The sequence below is a fragment of the Castor canadensis genome, chromosome 19 (genome assembly GCF_047511655.1).
Source record: "Castor canadensis chromosome 19, mCasCan1.hap1v2, whole genome shotgun sequence".
In the NCBI taxonomy this organism is placed as follows: Eukaryota; Metazoa; Chordata; class Mammalia; order Rodentia; family Castoridae; genus Castor; species Castor canadensis.
This window is the reverse complement of record NC_133404.1, coordinates 7,381,848-7,400,515: the sequence shown is the minus strand read 5'-3', so window position 1 is coordinate 7,400,515 and position 18,668 is coordinate 7,381,848. Positions and strand designations below refer to the sequence as shown.

Here is an 18,668-nt window from a genome sequence, read left to right as displayed (position 1 = left end):
GAAAAAGAAACGAAAAAATCCTTGACCCTTACCATTAACTTACCAGGCAATAAGGATGGCTTAAAGGACCTTAGTTTACAAAGTTCCCTTTTTTAGACTTTTCTCCAGACCCCAACAAGATTAACCCTCCCCCTTACTGTATGCGTCCCCAAAACCCTAGTCATCCTTCCTAGAACACTGACCACACTTAAGACAATGTGCTCAATGTCTGTCTTTTCCAGTCTATTTGTACCAGGAGGGTAGATGTGAGGTCTGTCTTGCTTTCCACTGTAAACTTAGTGGCCTGGCACACAGCTGGCACTCAATGAATGCTCAGTGACTAAATGAAAGTTTTCTCAAAATAATCAAAACCTAAAAAGCAACAGTTTGGGTATCATTGATAACTTACTTATCTGAGCACATATAAGGATATCTAACATGTACATCCCAGCATGCTTTTAGAGAATTTATCTGACTACAAACTAGATGTAGTTTCAAACAGTAAAATGTAAAAACTGTTCTGCATACCAGCCGCACACCCTCATAAAGCTGACTGGTCTGCATGAGACAGCATACTTCCAAAGGGCAGAATTATAGAGGTTAGTTACCATCCTCTCTGCACCCTTTTAGCTAAACTTCTTGAAAATAACATCCATACACACCAGCTCTACTGTATCACCTCTCTTTTTTTTTCTCCTTTACAAAGCAAACTGGCTTTCACTTCTACCAACACTGCAGCCAACCTCTTCAAAGTTACCAACAACCTAATTACAGTTAAATCCAGTGTGAACACATTTTGATTCTTGTCTTACTCAACCTCAACAGTTCTTGACAGTAATTTTGCCTTTCAGTTTCTTACAGTCTTCCTGTGACATCAACTGCATGTTCATGCTGTAAACTACCACAGATGTTAGAAGAAAGAACAGCTGGAATCCCTCCCTACTTAACCCTGACAAAGCTGTTCATAACCTACAGTGGTAAGAATAATTTTAACCTACTTCTCCCAGTAACCTTTGGAAACTAAGTGGAATGGGGACCTTAGGGAAAGGTTTTGTTTTGTTTTTTTCCCTCTTAGCTCAGAAAAATATAAATAAATAAAACAGCAGGAATAAGCTATAAAATCTTTCCAAATCTTACTCAAAAGGATAAGTAATAGATAATTAAAGTCACCTATTCCTATTTTAAAATATATTTTGGAATAATGAAATATATATTACATTGCTATACTCAAACTACTTTGACCCCTTTAGTAATAAAATATAGCAGCTTTTAATCATGACTACAAATGTCATAAGACATTGATTATAATATTAAAAACAGTCACTTTACTTCACTTTAAAAAACAGACAGTCTTCAAAGACACATTGGCAGACAGCATAATTTTACTGAATTTGCCTTGTGCAATAAATTTTCTTTTAGAACCACATCAAAACTGGCTCTTTCTTCTTTCAAAAGAAATTGAAATTCACATATGAATTAGAGTTCAATCTCATTGTCAATACTGGACAGGAGACTCTGAAAAATTTCCTGTTCTTTCATACACTTCCTCCCTTCTTGGTCGTGACGAATACTCACTCCTTCCCTCTGCCAGTGAACACAGGACAAGAGCACTCAATGACCTCAAAATGTTGCTTCACTCTCCACATAAAATATTTGTTGACATCTTCTTATTAGTCAAGAAATCAATTTAAAAATAAATTAAGAAAATAACAATTCAGACTAGTAACCCTACAAAAAATGTTAACTAGTTGCAAATACCTATTTTCCTTTTAACTGTGTTTTTCTGATCCATATTGTAGATGTAAAAATCCACATGACTTTGAGACCTCTCCCAAACATGAAGGATATTTGCTCAGGGGCACAAATCAGTCAAAACTGGAAATGGGACTTAGATGCATTCAAACAGGTTTTGTTTTTGTTTTTGTTTTTGTTTTTTTTTTTGCAGTAGTGGGGCTTGAACTCAGGGCCTTCACCTGGAGCACTCCACCAGCCCCATTTTTATGAAGGTTTTTTTGAGATAGGGGCTCTCAAACTATTTGCCCAGGCTGGCTTCAAACCTCAATCCTCCTGATCTCTGCCTCCTGAGTAGCTAGGATTACAGGTGCAAGCCACTGGCACCCAGGACATTTAAACAGTTTAAGGTAATCATTTTTTCTTTTTTAATTTTTTAAATTATAGTAAAAATATATAGCAAAATTTACCATATCCATTTTAAGTGTACAGTTTACTAGTGTTAGCTATATGCACATTCTTTTATTAACCTTAAGGTAATCTTTTAAAGACAGTTCCAACAATTTATGATTAAAAACATGTCTTTGGCTTTTTTAAAATGTATCTTTTGCCTAAATGAAATCATAACTAGCTGTAGAACTACTTTTTAAATTTTCAAGAGTGTGGCTTTGAGATAAACCACTTTCACTATGATATAAGAGATATAAACAGTAACCAGATTAAATGGGTTCCCACTTTATAAATATGGGACAACTTGAACATTTAAAAGTAATAAGTGATGATGATCTACTAAACAAGGATGCACACAGTTACAAAGTCTCAATGTCTCTCCCCACTGATTAATTTAAAAATGACAATGGAAGAAGTAATTACCGACAGTGGACAAACCACCAACTCATTACCTAAGTAGCTTGCCTAAAAACCAAAATTAGCAAAACCAATAATGGGATAAACCAATGCCCTGAGAACACTATAGCACTTCTGTGACATTCCTGCCAAGAATTAGTCTAATCATGAAGAAAGTACCAGAGAAACCTAAAATGGTAACAGTCTACAAAACAGAAGGCCTGTGCTCTTCAAAAATACCATTGTCAAAAAAAGGCTGATGTTGAGCCAAAGAAAGGCTGAGGAGCTTTTGTAACAAAGACTAAAGTCATGAAAACTACATGCAAAGTGTCTGGACTTAGACCAGAAGGAGAAACATTGCTATAAATAGTATTAACAGGACAACTGGCAAAATTTAAATGGACAGATGTAGATTTGAAACTGGCATGAGTCACTATTAAACTTCCTGATGCTGTCAGTTATACTGTGGCTGGGAAAGCAGACCTCCTTGTTTTTGTTTTGTTTGTATTTGTTTGTTTTTGCAGTACTGGGGATTGAACCTAAGGCCTCAGCCCATGCTAGGCCAAATGCTCTATCTTCAACCCCAGCCTCATCCTTGTTTTAAAGTACTCACTGAATCATTTAGGAGTAAAGAGCACATCTACAACGTACTCTCAAATTATTCAGAAAAAAACTACTGTGTACACATGAAGAGATATAGTGCAAATGTGTCAACTGTTGGTGGTGAAATTCAGGGAAAGGTCCCAAGAGTTCTTTGTACTATTCTTGCAGCTTTTCTCTAAGTTTGAAATTATTTCCAAATTTAAAAAGCTAAATATGTGTTCTGTGTATCTATATGTCCATTTTATAAGTGTTCCACCATTTTTTATGCTTGACTTAGAACAGCTATTCTACTAAGCTTGACTTCAAATTTAAAAAATAAGTCAAGGTCGAAGTCCTTGGAAAAAGCACAATAAAGGTTTGTAAATACTGTCCACGTATATTTGCTAATTGTGTGGACACTAAGAATCAAAGTGATCATTCATTTTCTTCCAGTTTGTAAATACTGTCCATGTATATTTGCTAATTGTGTGGACACTAAGAATCATTCAAAGTGATCATTCCATTTTGAATTACGGTCCTAAATTCAACCACCACAAATTATGCCTGACATATAACCTGTCCACAAAACTGTCTTCCAATTATTGCACGGGTAGGTATTCTACAAGCCTGATTCTGATTCTTCGAATTTTCCCCGGAAAAACACAACTTTAACTTGTTTTTATTTCTAGATCCTCTAAGGTGGGGGGGGGGGGGAAATAATCTAACAGGGGAAAGATAGGACACTGAACTGAAATACGTAAATCTAAACTTTGTAGGGGAAGGAGGACTGAATCTTTTATGGAACTAGGATTAAGCACAAGAAAAAATGTCTACAAACTTCCAGAAAGACCACCAGTTGTGTCCCGGGGAGAAAAATCCCAATAGTAAATGGATAAATACACACCCACCAAAAGAAAGAAGAAAAAAAAAAGTTGTAACAGTTGCAAAACCTCAGGAAAGTTTTTAACCCAAGGCTAACTTAATTTAAACGTAAATTAGGAAATGTATAGACTTGGTCACTCTCCAACTACTACTGTCCCACACCATCAGGACATAAGTACATTTCCTATCCGTCCTTCTTACCATCGGGGACAGAAATGTGGTAAACTCATAACCTGTCATTACTGAAAGCAGCAACTCACCCTTACCAACAGTTAGTGCCCTGGCTGTTTAACCTCGATCTGCTGGTTCAAGCGCACATGGTCTGCAACACAGTAGGACATCTACTTGTCACCGCAGCCCTGGCCCACTAGCAGGAAAGCAGCAGGTGCGCGGACCGCGCCGCGCTCCCGCGCCCCCGCCCCTGACCGTGACCGGGTCGGGATGGACATAGGCAATCGCCCAACATTCTTTCAGAAAGGTCGGGTTCCGGGCGGACCCAGGTGTCAGCCTCTCCCCACGAGGGCCTCCCCGCGGCGAGATTCGCTCCCCTGGGGTCAAGATCACACCGACCCCCCGGACGCGGCTGCCTGCTTCCCACCCAGCGTGGAAAACCCACGGGACCCAAAGGGAACCCGAAGGGTCTGGGGAAGGGGGTTCGGGCTGCAGAAACGCAGCTTCTTTACTCGGTCACCCAGACCCCGGACCTCTACCCCGAACTAGCCCCCCGGAAGAAGTCAAGAGCAGACTCAGGCCTTTGGCCCCGCGTCCCAAGGCCGGACTAGGCCTGACTAGGCGGGGTCTAATGGGAACTGTGGGAGGTGGTGACCTTAGCCAGGACCTTCACGAGGACAGCAGCGAGATTTGGTCCTCCCTATCCGGACTCACCGCCCGCCGCAGATGCCCAGGAGCCGCCACTCGGAACATAGTGTCAGCTTTAGACCGCCCGGCTATGCCCTAGCCTCAGTAACCCCGAGCCCACCAGAGCGGCACGGCCTCCGCCAGAATCACCCCAAACGCTCGCGAGACCCGCGAACGAGACACCCAGGCTGGGAAATGCGAGCTCAGGATTCACGCTTGCTCATTGGACGGATGCGCAGCCAATGAGGACGGCGGAAAATTAGGGGCGGGACTTGGAACTGGGGCAAAGGTGAGGCTGCTGGCTGCCAGGTCCTGGGCGAAGCGGGGCGGCGAGCTGCGGGCGCGGAGATGTTCCGGGGCAGGACGACGGGCAAGGCTGTTTGGGTGCACTAGCCAGCTGCGCGGAACTTTCAATCGGTGAAGTCCACTCCCTCACGCCATTCATCCCCGTGCTTGCTCACTCATTCACAGAATCAGTGCTGCATCTGTGATGTGTCACTTTCCCCAGGTGAGGAGAATATAATGAAAAATGCGCGAGGTGTCCTGCCCTGGGAGACCTTGCCAGACTCTGGAGAAAACAAACGTATCGTTGTTATTATGAGAGAGGGGTTCGCCGAATTGGTGATACGTAAGTGGACAACAGAGGAGAAAGAGATCCAAGTACAAGGGCAGGGTTCTGGGTGCTGCCTCCAGGAGGAGGCAGAATGGCTGGCGACGGGGCCACAGCCACAGGTTGGCAAACGCTTTAAGTGTAACTTGAGGCCCCACCTGGCCCTCTTCTCTCGTCTGTACCTATAACTTAGGCAGTCCCTCCCACTGGCTTCATTGCCCTTAAATGTCAAGGCAGACTAGACATTAGAGAAAGTTGGGGACTTTTTAAAAACTGCACAGCCTGATTTAGAGCCCCCCAGTCACCCCTCCCTCAGCCAATTCCTATGAGCCTACAAAGCTCCGTTTCAACTGCAAATCCTTTGTTAAGTTAGAGAGGGTGGGCATTTCCTCCTGCACGGGATTTAGGGTACCGAGAATATATGTATGCTTGAGTCCGCCCAGATTCTGCCCCCAACTGGAAGGACACTGGAGGCGGGAATGACACGGAGTTCTCACCTCTAAGTTAAGGATGATATAGAAACAACCTAAAAATTAAAATTCTTCCTTTTTTCCTGTAAGCGGCGCCTCCATTCCACCTGGCAGAGACCACACCTGTAATCCTCTTCCCCCCTTCCCGTAATAACTATTATTTCCATCACTGCATCCACCTGTTTTGCTTGGACTCTTCTTCGTCAGAGCGCAAGGACCATAATCTTCTGACCACAATCATCGGTGACTTCAACATCCTGACTTTGGATGTACGTTGCTATTTGCCTTCAGGGGATCTCCCCCCCCACCCCCACCCCCCGCCATGTCCCTCAAAACTTCAAATCCATCCCCATCTTGCAGGTGTTTATTCCACCTTCAAAAGCCTGCTCACGTAGCATTTCTTCTGTGAGGCATTTCCCTTCCTCTTCTTCCCTCTCCTGGATCTGTGAACCACTTATCACTGTGTTTGCCTTCCAACCCAGCCCCCCACCCTGGGCTTAAATCAGAGTCTTGTGGCAGTGGAAAGAAGAGGAAAGAGTTTAAGTAAAAACCAAAAGGAGTATTTTACTAAAATATATTTTAAAATTCGGTTCTGAATTAACCTCTTTCTTACGTCCCCATCCATGACAAAGCAAATCAAAGGAAAGAAGCTTCCCCACCCCCGCCTCCCCTCCCATGGGGCAGCTTTGGCACCAACCAGGCTCCAATGAATCAGCAGCATCCCTGCCTGGCAGAGGCAAAATTGCCCATGGGACATGATGGTTCCCGGCAGAGAAGGGCCAGTGCAGAGGAAGCTGCAGAAAAACACCAAATTCTGTGTCAACTGACTAAACTGGCTGTGGGCACACTCCCTGGGAACTTTGGGAGGGAAGGCTATTGATAGAGGTTCTACATTAGCATGTAGGTCAAATGCCAGAAAAATGTGTGCTTGCCTGATATTAAAGGATTTTCCCTGTGTCTCTCCCACTCAGTTATGAGCTGTTTTGGTGGTAGGATACACAGTTTCCATTAGTTGGCTTGTATCTGTGGCTGTTCAGTTTGTAGAAATGTTTGTGCAAAAAGGAAAGGAAGAAAGAGAAGGGGATGAAAAACAGAGGAGTTGCCACAGTCAACCTTGAAGACTGACTCCAGGCCAGCTTTAGGAACAGCTTTTGCAGATAGCTGGTGGAGACAGAAGAGGAAGGTTACTAGGACTGCCTATAGCCCTGGCTGCTGAAACTATTAGGATGCCTTCCCTGGTACTCATTGTCTCTTTCCCTGCTATCCCTCCTAAATTCTTCCTCTGCTAGCATCTCTGCTAGTTTCATGACTCAGCCTGGTGCCTTACTCATCCCCTGAGAACCTGAGCCCCTGACCACCAGGCCTTCCTCAAACCAGGGCTTCTGCCCTGTGCTTGTCTGTTTATTGTCATAACCCATCAAGGGCATGCTAAGAGGCACCTGAGTGTCTCTTAAATCAGTCCTGGCCAAGATGATGCCTTCTCTTCTTGCTTTCTGGTCCTTGTACATAGGGTGTCCAAAGCACCCAGGCAGCAGGTACAGCCAATAGGACTCTCCTTTGGAGACAAAGACCTCCAACCCTGTAGGGCCCAGAGTCGTGGTAACAAATAAAGTTCTTCAATTCAAGATATATGTGGCAGCCTGGTGCTGTGGCTCACTTCTGTAATCCTAGCTACTTGGGAAGCTGAAACTGAAAGGATCTCAGTTCGAGGCCAGCCTGGGCAAATAGTTCAAGAGACCCTATCTCCAAAATTGCCAGAGCAAAATTGACTGGAGGTGTGTGGCTTAAGCAGTAGAGCAACTGCTTTGCAAGCACAAAGCCCTGAATTCAAACCCCACTCCCACCAAAAAATAAAAAAAGACATATATGGCATCCTGGGAGGTGAGCCCCACCCTTGTAAAGTCCTGCTTCAAGCGGGGCACTTAGCAGGCCATTCAGGCCAGCAGGATCTGGACCATGTGGTATGTGACTTGCGGGAACTTGTGATCATCCACTCATTTCTGCACCTCCATTGCTGTAATCAGGACCATGTTTTGACTTGATGCTACGAGAGATCCAGTATTGGTGAATCAGATCCTGGGCAGTGGAGCTGACTAAGTGCAGGCAGGAAAGGCAAACAGCACCCAGAATATCGTTGATCCTGGTCAGGATGAGTCATGGCTCTTCCAGAGCAGAGGGGCCTCAATACAGTCAACCTGGACCACAGAGCCAGTTGCCTCTGGAGGAATGGCGCCATGCCAGGGGCTCACTCAGCATTTGCAGCCTTGTAAGCAAGGACTCATGTTGTGAAGCTCCTACTGCCTCTGCCACAGGTCATGCTGTACAGGAGCCCTTTGTGCCAGCACTGAGTGCCTAATAACAAAGGGTGGTCAAGCCAACTGACTCAGACATTTTTGTTTTCTTCATTAGTGGGTGCCTCTTCCACAATGGATGGAAATTAACATTTGACAAAGATCTTCATAGTTTGCACTCACTCCATACGTCCATCCTCATGCTTCTATTCAAGACCTCCTTATCCCCAGTGTTCTGTTCTTTCTTCTTCCAGGTCATTCATCACTGCCCCTGAGTTCATACAGATAATAAACTTGGGGCACTTCTCTGCCCCTGAAGATCTGGCCATTAAATGTATTCCTTCAGCTGGACACCGTGACTCACGCCTATAATCCTAGCTACTCAGGAGGCAGACATCAAGAGGATGGTGGTTCGAAGCCAGCCCTTGCAAATAGTTCTCAAGACTCTATCTTAAAAATGCCTAACACAAAACAGGACTGGTGGAGTGGCTCAAGTGGTAGAGCACTTGCCAGCAAGTGTGAGGCCCTGAGTTCAAAGCCCAGAACCACCACCAAAAAAAAAAAAAAGTTTTCCTTCACCATTGCCTTTCAAAACTATCCCTACATGAGAGTATAATGCACCTGCTCTTCAGTTTCACCTTCAGCTCACAACAGAGCAGATCCTCCAAAAACCACATAAAGGATTTCTCCTCTTCTAGAGGGACTGGTGTAGCAGTGGTCATGGTACCTAGGCTGTCAGCTTTGCAATGTCCTTGTGTCCTCTGGTCCTTCCTGTGCTCTACCCAAGACGTATGGGTTCCATCCTAGAATGGGTTGTTGCCTACACTCAGACACCCTGAGCATGCCTGATCTCATCTAGGATGAACCGTTGCTGCCTGCCTGCTAATAGGATGTGGTGAGTTTTACAAAATGCAGCTCATGCTGATAAACGCATGAGGGTCACGTGGTGTTCTAGGGTCAGGCCTCCATAGCTCACCAGGAGATTTTTTCCCAAAAGGCACACAAATCTCTACTTCAGATGTCATGGTCTTACTCTGCTGCCACAGGGGCTGTGCCGAGATCCCCCAGGGGAGCTTGCAATAAACTCTACCCAGCAACCTTTCCACCCCTAATCACACTAATGCCATCTCTAGAAACAAAAATGGCCAAGTACCAGGACTGCCTGCACTACAGCCTGTTCTGCTGTAAATCTTTCACTCTGAGCTCCACTCACAGTTGGCAATCTTTTGTGTCACCTTGTATGTGGGCTGGGAGCAGTATCTTCAGTACATACTGTGTACAAAACCCAAAAAGACCTATCAGACCTTCTTCATGGTGGGAAGTTCAAAATATTATCACTTGTATTTTCCCTTGGATGGGCTATCCTGGCAAGTCCCCAACTCTGGACCCCTAAACATTTTAACTGATCATTTTAACTGATGCGACAAGCCCCTGAATCTTAGTAAGATTTATCTTCCACCCTCTGAAGAGCAAGTGTCAGACAAAGGCCCCTAACTTGCTAGCCACCTTTTGCCTATCCTGCTGAATTAGCATGATGCAATAGATCAGATATTTGATGCTCTGCCGTATGTCCAGATGGCCCAAATCTCTTTGGGCTGTGTTATGACAGATGCTGAAAGTTAACATAGCCCTGGGGCAAAATTGTAAACATATATTGTGTTTGTTCCATATGAGTGCATACAGTTCAAATCTGCTTTTCTCATAGGGATAGAAAAGAATCCATTCACCAAACCAATGCCCATATAAAATGTATTTGAATCTGTGCAGCTACCCTAATAAAGATACCAGAATTGGTGTGGTAGCTGCCATATATCTCCTACTTGCATAAGTTAGGGTACTTATCAGCCTCCAGGTCAGTCTGGTTTCTGCAGGCACAATACTGGTAAATTAAGTGGGAAGTGATCTTTACGGGTCAAAGGCTTGAAGCTTGCCTCATTGTATGCTGTCGGGGAGGTCCTCCAGCTTTTTTATTTTTTTTAATGATTTTTCTAATCCAGCCTTTAAACATTTGCTCTCACTTGCCTGTTAATTATCCCTGGTCTTTTATATTTTTCTGGGGCATCCTAGTGAATACTAGTAATTGGCCCCAAAACCATTTTCCTTGTAGTTACTATTCCCTGTTTCTCAAATGAATAGTGTGTTCTGTTCCAGAAGTGTAACATTGGGGTGGCAGAGTGGCTCAAGTGGTTGAGCACCTGCCTAGCATGCCTGAGGTCCTGAGTTCAAATCCCGTACTGCAAAAATGATAATAATAACAAAAAGCCCTGTGCTAAGAAGCCACACCCCAAAGACATACAACTCCACTTACATGGCTCTCATATAAGTGGTAAACACAGTAACTGCATTTGTCACGTTTAATGAACTATACCTTTACAGTTGGTGAGTTTTATTCTAAGTAAAATTCACCTCAATAGGACTGACTAAAACACACAATGACACAAGCACACATATCAGGTCACCAGCTGGAGATCTCTGCTTATACAATTTACAACCAGGATGTTGGTGAAGCATAAACAGAAACATTTCATTCTGAGATATGACCCAAGCCTGCACTCAGTCCACCAGCAAATCCTTTTGGCTGCAGCTCTCCACTGTCACCCAAGTCTAAGTCATTGTCACCTACTACTGGGATTATTGCAGTTCTCTCCTGACTGGGCCCTGAGCCTCTGCTCTTATCTTCTCAGTATACATTATTCAGAACAGAGATCCTCTTAAAACATCAATCACCTTGCATCATCTCTGCTTAAAAACCGCTCATCATCCTGGGGGAAAAACTCAAATCTCTTGCCATAGCTTCAACTCCCAAGTTGTGTGGTCTTTGCCTGGCTCTCCAACCTATCTCCTTCCCTCACTCTTCTTAAAACATGTGTGCTTTTGCCGCCAGGTCTTCTACATGGTTTGCTCCCACTCTTCACTCAGGCCTCCTGGGATAGACTTACCCTGACCACCAGAGCTAGCCTCCCCGACTTCTGTACCATGCTTTATTTTTCAGAGCAAAGGCTGTTTTACTCACCACTGTAGACCTGGCACCTACAACAATGTGTGGCACATGGAAGTACTCAATGCACACTTCGTGAATGGACAAATGAATTAAGGAACCAATGAACCAAGGAATTAATGAACTAAGGAGCATTTTTACCTATGAAGCCTTCTCAGGTGGACTGAATTACATTTATCTCTCCCTTTCCTTCTCTCTTTTTCTGTTTTGGTTTGTTTGCTTCGTGATTGCTTTTAACACCAGCATTATTGAACTACAATGCACATACTGTACAATTCGCCCATTTAATAAATACAAATCAATGATTTTTAGCATATTCATGGTCTATTTTAGAGCATTTTCATCACTTCTAAAAAAGACCTCACATTCCTATCACCCCATCCCTTCCCAGCGAAGCACTGATGAGGTTGTAGAGAACTGACACCCTCATTCATGCTACCAGGAGCCCTCATAAATGGTGCAGACCCTCAAAACATTAAACACTGAGTTACTAGGTTACCCACAATTCCATGCCTAGGGATTTGCCCAAGAGAAATGAAAATGTATGTCCCACTAAAACTTGTACATGACTATTCATAGCAGCATTACTCATAATAGCCCAAAAGGTAAAATAATGGCTGCGAGCATGGTTCAAGTGATAGAGCACCTGCCTAGCAAGCACAAGGCCCTGAGTTCAAATCCCAGTACCAAAACACACACAAAAAAGGTTTGTTCTGATAAAAAAAACAAAATGTGGTATATCCATACAATATAATATTATTCAATAACAAGGAGTAAAGTGCTAATACTCACTGCATCATAGATGAACCCTGAAAACATTATTCTAGGTAAAAGAAACCAGTCACAAAGACTGGATATGATCCTCTTTTTTTTTTTTATGGTACTAAGGTTTGAACTCAGGGCCTACACCTTCAGCCACTCCCAGCCCTTTTTTATGATGAATTATTTTCAAGATAGGGTCTCTCAAACTATTTGCCTGGGCTGGCTTCGAACCATGATCCTCCTGATCTCTGCCTCTTGAGTAGCTAGGAATACAGGCATGAGCCACTGGAGCCTGGCTGTTGTATGATCCATTTTTATGAGATGTCCAGAATAGGCAAATGCATGAGCTAGAAAGTAGGACAGTAGGGCTGGGAAGATGGAGAGGGGCATGGGAGTGACACCTTCTGAAGGTGATGAAAATGTTCCAAGATTGAGTGTGGGTATAGTGGAACAATTCTGAGAATAAACAAAAAAAAATTTTAAATGGGTAAACTTCAGAGTATGTGATTAGCTCACTGAAACCAATATACAACACAGTCACACCCTGCAAGAATGAGGAAAGTTCTTAAGCTTTCTCATTTATTTTCTTTGAAAATAAACTAAAATCACTTGAAAAGTCAATAATTTGAGTGTGGGAATTACAAGGCTCTTGTAACACATTTCAGGTCTCCATGAATGAAAGCCACTACTTAACACCTCATTTAACGCGCTCAGCTCCCTCACCTCTATGCCATCCATCTGTGTGGCTCCAACCCACTGCTTCCTGCAACTGCTCCAGAGCTTCTGAACAGGAGGGAGACTTGGGGGATGTCTGGAAGCTGTATTTGCACAGGAGACCCACTGTTTTTACTGAATATTTGGAAGTGGATGGAGATTGGACCCCGGGGTCCTACTTCTGGGTGGTCTCTCTTCCACTCCAATGTGGACTACAGAGAAATGGGCCCCTGTTCCTAAAACTGGCTGCAGAGTTCCCCTCCTCGTCTGTGCTTTCAACAAGCAATTATTTTGCAAAACATTTCCCTTTCTAAAAACAGCACAGGAAAATGGACATACCTTTTCAGCAATGACTGCCAACAGGACTTCTGTCTTTGTGCTAAAAATACCCAGAGATGATTTTTACTGTGCCACTTTCAGAGTCAGTTTTCAACTTATCCACCCTTCCCTCTTGTATTGTCATTTCTCTATTTGAAAATCATGACCGTGAAACCTCGAACTTTTATGGGTTATACAAACAGCTTTCCTTGGTATATTTTTAATAATAGCTACTCTTATTATTACCAGATGTTGAAATCCCAAATGATAACAGAGTGACAGACTTAATGGTAAGATTATTTGAGCAAGAAAAATGTGATGATTTTGTTCTCTGAGAGATAGCAGGTGCCTGCCCTGGGTTTTCAATTTATTTTTTCTGTGTTTAGCTGCGATGTTTTATACAAGTGCCTTAATCTCACTGCTGCTGAGCATTCATTGTTGGATGAGGGAGACTCATGCCTTCTTTAGGGGCAGTTGGGTACAGGATTATATGTGTGTTAGCTATCCATCCCTGTATAACAAATCTTTCCCTTCCTCCAGCTTTAGACATTTATTACCTTACCCTGTTTTTGAGGATCAGGAATCATGGGATAAATTAACTGGGTGGTTCTGGCCCCAGTCTCTTGTGAGGTAGCATTCAAAGCAGTGGTCAGGGCTGCAGTCTTTGATGGCTCCAGTGGGATTGGAGAATTTGCTTCCAAGTTCATTTGGGTGGCATTTACTTATCACAAGTACATCTCCATATGGCTTCTCTCGGTGGGAGTAATGAGAGAAGGAGAGGAAGAGAGATAGGAGGGGTAACTCAGTAGTGATATGCCACCATGTTTGCCAAGTTCTACTGGAGATATTAATCAATGCTGGCACAAGGTATGAGATGACTACCCCAGGGAAAATAGTAGGAAGCATAGTTTACTGGGCGCCATCTTGGAAAGTGGCTACCACTTATGTATTGAAGACCATTAACTCAATAGCCATTTATTAAGCACTTGTTGTATGTAGGCCTTCTTCAAGGCCCAGGAATACAGACAGAGTCCTTGCCCTTTAGGGCTTACATTCTAGAGGGACATAATAAGTGTTCCGGAAGTAGAAATTTTCTCCCCATGAGAAAGAAAAAAAAAACTCATAAAATGGTACAGCTGTGATCTGAGTGCTTGGAAAGATAGGGACCCCCCCACACACACACTCACACAGACACACACACACACACACTTACACACTCAGATGTGAGAATTACAAGATATAGGACTGGAGTTTTTAGGGTGGAAGCTGAGAACTTACACTCACAATCTCAGCTGTAATAACAGCAGCCATTACAATTGTCTGTAACAAAAAGATGTGCCAAGTAGACTGATGATGTCCACAGTTGTGCAAAGGTGGTCTGACCCATTTTCCTAAACTGTTCTTTCTGCCATTGGTGTCTGGAGACCAATAACAAGGATGTCTGCAAATTCTCAGCTCCTTGTCTCTGTGAAAGCAGCTAAACTGAGGCCTCTGTCTGGCAAGGACTCACTCACTTTGTTAATTTGGCTGATGTTCATGTGAGTGTGTATATGCTGTATAAAAAAGGTACCCTTGAGTTTAAAATCTTCTAGAATGTTCTTTGACTTCTCCCTGTTTGTCCCAATTAGTGAGATTTTACTTTCCTGATACTTGTGCTAAAATATTCATGTTTCAGGCTCTCAGAGGAAACATGTATGATTCATGGGATTAATGGCAAAAGGAATTGGCCTTACATTATCATCTTAGCCTTTCGTCTTGCTAGCCTTCATAATGCTGAAGTGAAGCTTGAGATTTAGATATAAATATCAAAGTCTTATTCTGAGCCTAATAAAACATGCATATCTTTCCAATAGGCACGGGGACAGAAATGGACCCCAGAATGTTCTCTGATGCTGAAGAGCCTGAGGTACCTGAGAGCTACCAACTGAAGTTAACTGACCTCTGTCAGTCCCTCTAATGCTTTCAGCTGGTCTTTTCAGGGCACTGGAAGACTTCTCTGAATCTACTTGTCCCCTGCTAGTGCTGTGGAGGACACAGGAACAGAGCTGATACCAATTTCTGGCCTCACAGATTTAATGAAAGTCACTTGTCCCAGAGGCCCCTCCTCCCTGAGTCAGGGCAGGAATTATGTCTGTCTTATTTGTGGCTTTTTTCTCAGTGCTCAGAAAAGAGGTTTCCAGGAATCTGTTAGGACCTATATCATCACCAGTCGACCCGCAGATGTCTCCACACTTATCTGCCTTGGAGCTGCAAGGAGAGCCTCAGGCCTAGTGAGATGGCCAGACTTTCCTCGGTCACCCCAGACTGTGCTCACTCCTGCCCTCCCCCCACTTGCGCGCCAGAGCCTGCTGCTTGGGGTGCTCTCCTCACTCCCATATTCTACCCAGTGGTTCCCACGCTTCAGCCCAGGGTGAAGTTTGTACCATTGTGTAGCTCAATGAGAAAGAAAAGAGATAAGAGTTTTTCACAAAGTTCAGTGGAAAAGACAATTTTTTCTGAACTAGGCCTTTCCTGCCTGGTGTTAGCATGTGCATTCTGGTGTAAAATGATGAAACAGCAAATAGATTGTCTTTCTAATGTCTCACTTGGCTTCACAGAATAGGGGCTGTCCTGTGTGATATCCCCATTGGTTATTTTCTTGATTCTTGAATACCAAAAGTCTAAGAAGCACTGCCCACCTCACTCTCTAGGCCTTCCCCAACCATTCAAGACTCAATTTTCTTTTCTTTCTTTCTTTCTTTTTTTTGTGGGGTGGAGTAACTGGGGTTTGAACTCAGGGCCTCACACTTGCTAGGCAGGCATTCTACCTCTGAAGCCACTCCACTAGTCCTTTATTGTGTTGGGTATTTTGGAGATGGGGTCTTGAGAACTATTTGCCCCGGCTGGCCTCAAACTGCAATCCTCCTGATCTCTGCCACCTGAGTAGCTAGGATTACAGGTGTGAGCCACCAGCATCCAGCCAAGCTCACTTTTCTTTAGAAAATAGAAAACATATCTGGGCACTGGTGGCTCACACCTATAATCCTAGCTTCTCAGGAGGCAGAGATCAGGAGGATCACAGTTCAAAGTCAACCTGGGCAAATAGTTCACGAGACCCTATCTCAAAAAATCCTACACAAAAATAGGGCTGGTGGAGTCGCTCAAGGTGAAGGCCCTGAGTTCAAGCCCCAGTACCTCAAAAAGAAAAAAAAAAAAAGAGGTTCAAACAGTGGAATCTCTCTCTCTCTCTCTCTCTCCTTCTCTCTCTCTCTCTCTCTCTGAAGAAGCAGGCAGTCAGCTGTCATGAAATAAGGCTGCAAGAATATGAGTTCTTCCACCAATCTACTGGAACTTGGAGGCAGATCCTTCCTTAGTCATGACTATATTTGATAATGAGCTCAGTCAACACCTAGACCTTAGTAGGTAGGCCAGACATGGCATTCCACCTTACAGAAATCATGAGGATGGCAAATGTGTGTTGTTCTAAGCTGCTGGATTTGCAGTGACTTGTTATACCCCACATAGACAGATAATTCTGACTACTACCAAGACCTCAATTTTCCATTCATTGTTGATCAGATTTGTTCTTTGTATTTTATTTATTTTTTTTTTTAGTGGTACTGGGGTTTGAACTCTGGGTCTCATACTTGCTAGGCAGACATTCTACTACTTGAGCCACTCCTCCAGCCCTATTTCCTGTTGGGTATTTTTGAGATAGAGTCTTACAAACTGTTTGCTTGGGGCTGGCTTTGAACCGAGATCCTCCTGGGTAGCTAGGATTACAGGCGTGAGCCTCTGGAGCCTGGTTTAGATTTGTTCTTCTTTCCAGCCTGTTCCTCTGTTAGCCTTCATTCTTTTTCTTAATGAATATCTGAATTCTTAATGTGTGTCAAAACAACAAGCAGCTATTGCATTTGTGTGTGGTTGAATCCTTGTCTTCCCATCCAGAGTTCTTCATGGCATCACTCAGAAGGCCCAGTCTCATCCGAGGTTACAGGGAGAGGCACACATTTTCCATCTAGTACCTTTGAGGTTTTGCCATTACTTTGAATCTTTAATCGATGTGAAGATTTTTGGTAAGTGGTGTGGTGCAGAGAATACAACTTTAATTGTCTTCAACTACATCAACAACATTTACCAGGCTGGGGATGTGGCCCAGTGTTGGAGTGAGGCTCAGCGTGTGTGGAGTCCTGGGTGCGATGCCCAGCACCGGGAGAAAATATGCACGCAGTCATTTACCTTTCCATGCAATCATCGAGTTAAAAGTCTAACTTGACCTTCTTAATATGTTACAGTAAACCTACTGAGTTCTGCTTTAGCTCAAACTGCTTTCATGGTTAGAGATTTAGAATACATTCATATACCCAGTGGGGAAAATCCCCCTTCCTTTATCTACTTTCATAAATTTGGATTGTTATCCACACACACTTCCCCTCTTTCTTATCTTTACAATTATTTTGTCAGCTGGCAATTTGATTATATTTGTGCCATATACTGATTTGCATTTATAGATTTACACAGTTTTTGAGTAATTGGGGGAGAAATTACATTCCATAACTCATAGTAGAACATGTTTTGACCCTCCCATACATCAGTTTTCTTTTACATGGTCCTGGCCAAGGTGACATTCTTCATATGGACCTCACAGTTGTAAAGGGAGGGGATACATTGTGACATTTACATATGTGCTTAGTGTATATCTTTTGGGATTTTTTTTGGCTGCACTTGCTAGGCAGGCACTGTACCACTTGATTCACCCCACCATCCCTTCTTTGTGATGGGTTTTTTCAAGACAGGGTCTTGTGAACTATTTGCCTAGGCAAATAGTTCTCTGTCTCCTAAGTAGGTAGGATTACAGGAGTGAGCCACCAGCACCTGGCTAGACTATATCTTACTGTACACTTCTATTGAATTAATGACAGGGGTTTTAAAATTTTCATTCAAAATATAGTAACTCTACTATATTTTTATACTTGCTAGATTACAGGAAAAATATTTATTTTTTTTATTTACTTCTACAACAGTAAGTTGTCAAAATTAGGCAAAAAATCAGTGAAGACTTGCTCATTGGTGGAGTGCTTGCCTAGCATGACTGAGTACCTAGGTTCAGTCCCCAGCACTGAAAAACAAAAATTAGATCCAGTTTGTTTTGTTTGTTTTTGGCAGTACTGGGTTTGAACTCAGGGCTAGCCACATCCCTGGGCTCCCGCACTCCTTTTTTTTTTTGCTTGGGGCCACCCTCAGACTTCCATTCTTCCATCCCCCATACCTGGTATCCCAGGTATGCACCACAATGCCCAGTTTATTTGTTGAGATGGGGGTCTTGATAACTTTTTCACCAAGTTGGTCTCAACCTGCAATCCTCCTGATTTCTGCCTAGCTAGTATGTAGGATTACAGGCGTATGACAGCACACTCAGCTGAGAACTAGTTCTTAAACATTTATATGCACTCACTTGTGCCATGCATGCTTCTGTGATGATGAGTCTAAGCCAATAGGGAATCCCCAACTCCTTGCTGGTGATTGGCTCAGAAATGGGCAGATCTAAGCCAATTTGAGCCACTATAGCAGAAAACAGATTTTCTGGGGTGTTCTGAAAAGAAGTCAGCTTGTCCCACTCGTCACAGGCAAGGAGGCAGATGGTCCTA

The 18,668-nt window shown here is 43.4% G+C and overlaps 1 protein-coding gene and 1 long non-coding RNA gene across 4 annotated transcripts in view; one reads left to right on the top strand and one right to left on the bottom strand.

Moving 5' to 3' along the window:
• Etfa (electron transfer flavoprotein subunit alpha) overlaps nt 1-5,063 on the bottom strand; it is a 64,434-nt gene extending 59,371 nt beyond the window's left edge. For all 3 annotated transcript variants that reach the window (XM_074061591.1, XM_074061592.1, XM_074061593.1), the window contains exon 1: nt 4,906-5,063. In XM_074061591.1, coding sequence (XP_073917692.1) covers nt 4,906-4,944 — 39 coding nt within the window. In that variant the 5' untranslated portion in view covers nt 4,945-5,063. The remainder of the gene's footprint in view (nt 1-4,905) is intronic.
• Nucleotides 5,064-5,164: 101 nt separating this feature from the next.
• Nucleotides 5,165-11,552, top strand: LOC141419193 (uncharacterized). Its single transcript, XR_012443849.1, has 3 exons — nt 5,165-5,386; nt 8,504-9,144; nt 11,242-11,552. It is a non-coding gene; the product is annotated as an uncharacterized lncRNA (long non-coding RNA).
• Nucleotides 11,553-18,668: the final 7,116 nt, after the last annotated feature.